The sequence below is a fragment of the Aplysia californica genome, unplaced genomic scaffold, assembly GCF_000002075.1.
Source record: "Aplysia californica isolate F4 #8 unplaced genomic scaffold, AplCal3.0 scaffold01294, whole genome shotgun sequence".
Lineage (NCBI taxonomy): Eukaryota > Metazoa > Mollusca > Gastropoda > Aplysiida > Aplysiidae > Aplysia > Aplysia californica.
The window spans coordinates 32,875-34,417 of NW_004798564.1; the positions used below are offsets into that span (position 1 = coordinate 32,875).

Below are 1,543 nucleotides of genomic sequence, written 5' to 3' on the forward strand. Positions count from 1 at the left end.
ATTCCTAAATAAATAGATTTTCAGTATGCACAGGGCCAGTAGAAATTCTGAAATGCTTTGTATGGTCAACCCTTCTATGACTGTGAATGCTGGACAATCACTCAAGACAATGAAAATAAAATAGAAGCAACAGAAGTGTGGTTTCGTAGGAGACTGCTGAGAATATCTAGGATGGAAAAAAATCAAATGAGGTAGTGCTTGATGAAGCCCACGTGGGGCGTTCATTGTTAAAAACAACCAGGAAACGACAAATGCAGTTTTTGGGACACCTGGATAGACATAACTGTCTTGAGCATCTAGCTCTCACTGGTAAAATCAAAAACAAACGAGACAGGTTTAGGCCCAGAGCGACCTACCTACCGAAGCTAAATAAATGGATGGGTTACGGGGAAACATCTGGGAAATGTAGCCTTTTTTAAAGCATCAAAGCAAAGGAATGAATGTAGAACCATGATCGACGATGTCTGTCGCAGATCTTGCACTGGATGATGAAGATGAAACAAATGGGTAACGAGGAAAGATCAGGGAAACGTAGCTTCTTGTAAGACCATCAAAGCAAAGACATGAATGTAGAACCATGATCGACGATGTCTGTCGCAGATCTGGGACTGGAGGATGATAGAGCCAGTGATAATAAGTCCTATAATGTACAATAATAATAAATAACATTTGTATAGCGCATGTCCCCACTCGAAAGCAGGCTCTACGCTCTTTACACTATATGTGTGGCATCGTGCTGAAATCAGGCGCTCGTCAAAATAATGCAAATGAAGATATTGGCATTTTTCGTCCAGTTTGACAAATTATTTAAAATTTTGTTTTTTTTTAGCTCAACACCTTTTACGTCCTTTTAAAAACATTTTTGTGAGGATTTTACTGGAAAACGTTGATTAAAGGCACAGCAAATGCAACGTTTAAGCTTCCGAGGATTCTCAATCTTTCTGCCATTTTCCCTGCTAGTGTTATCTCGGAGACTAGGCCACCCCCACCTCCTTCAGTAGCAAATGTGTGGCGTGCTGATAAAATGAGTCACTTCTCGCAGCCCACAGAAGGAGATATTGGCACAAAATCAACACCGAGGTCAAATTAGTAGTTCTTCTATTGATGCTCTACTTTTATGTAGAACATGCCTCTTATTATTTCCTACTTATAAATTGTAAAACTTCGCTTATAAGCATGATGTTTCTACTTCCATAAGGCTTGAATCCGAGAAGTAACTCATTTTATCAGCACACTTCACAAGTGTCTCCACTTTTATATAACCGAGATGTGTTTTTTCCCCATCGAAAGATAGTCAAATGAACAAGCTTTAAGATGATGCCAATAACTCCACATGGCCAAAAACTGACGAGCGATTGATTCCAACGCGTTGTGACACATAATATAATTGGTGTAACGTTCCCTTGCATGTGTCTCTGACTTCCTCAGATAAGTACGTTTGTCGCTGTGGATTACGCCAACTCACGCGCGGTCATGAAAAACTCCACCTCTCGCAACGTGATCGACCTCAAGAACGTGAGTAGTAATTTGTGGTGACGTAAGC

General features: G+C 40.4%; 1 protein-coding gene across 1 annotated transcript in view; it reads left to right on the forward strand.

Moving 5' to 3' along the window:
- The window catches only part of LOC101851553, a gene marked incomplete in the record, with an annotated part of 10,974 nt that overhangs the window by 4,948 nt on the left and 4,483 nt on the right, over positions 1–1,543 (forward strand). Inside the window, 1 exon segment of the mRNA XM_013090471.2 lies at positions 1,429–1,515. Coding sequence (XP_012945925.1) covers positions 1,429–1,515 — 87 coding nt within the window.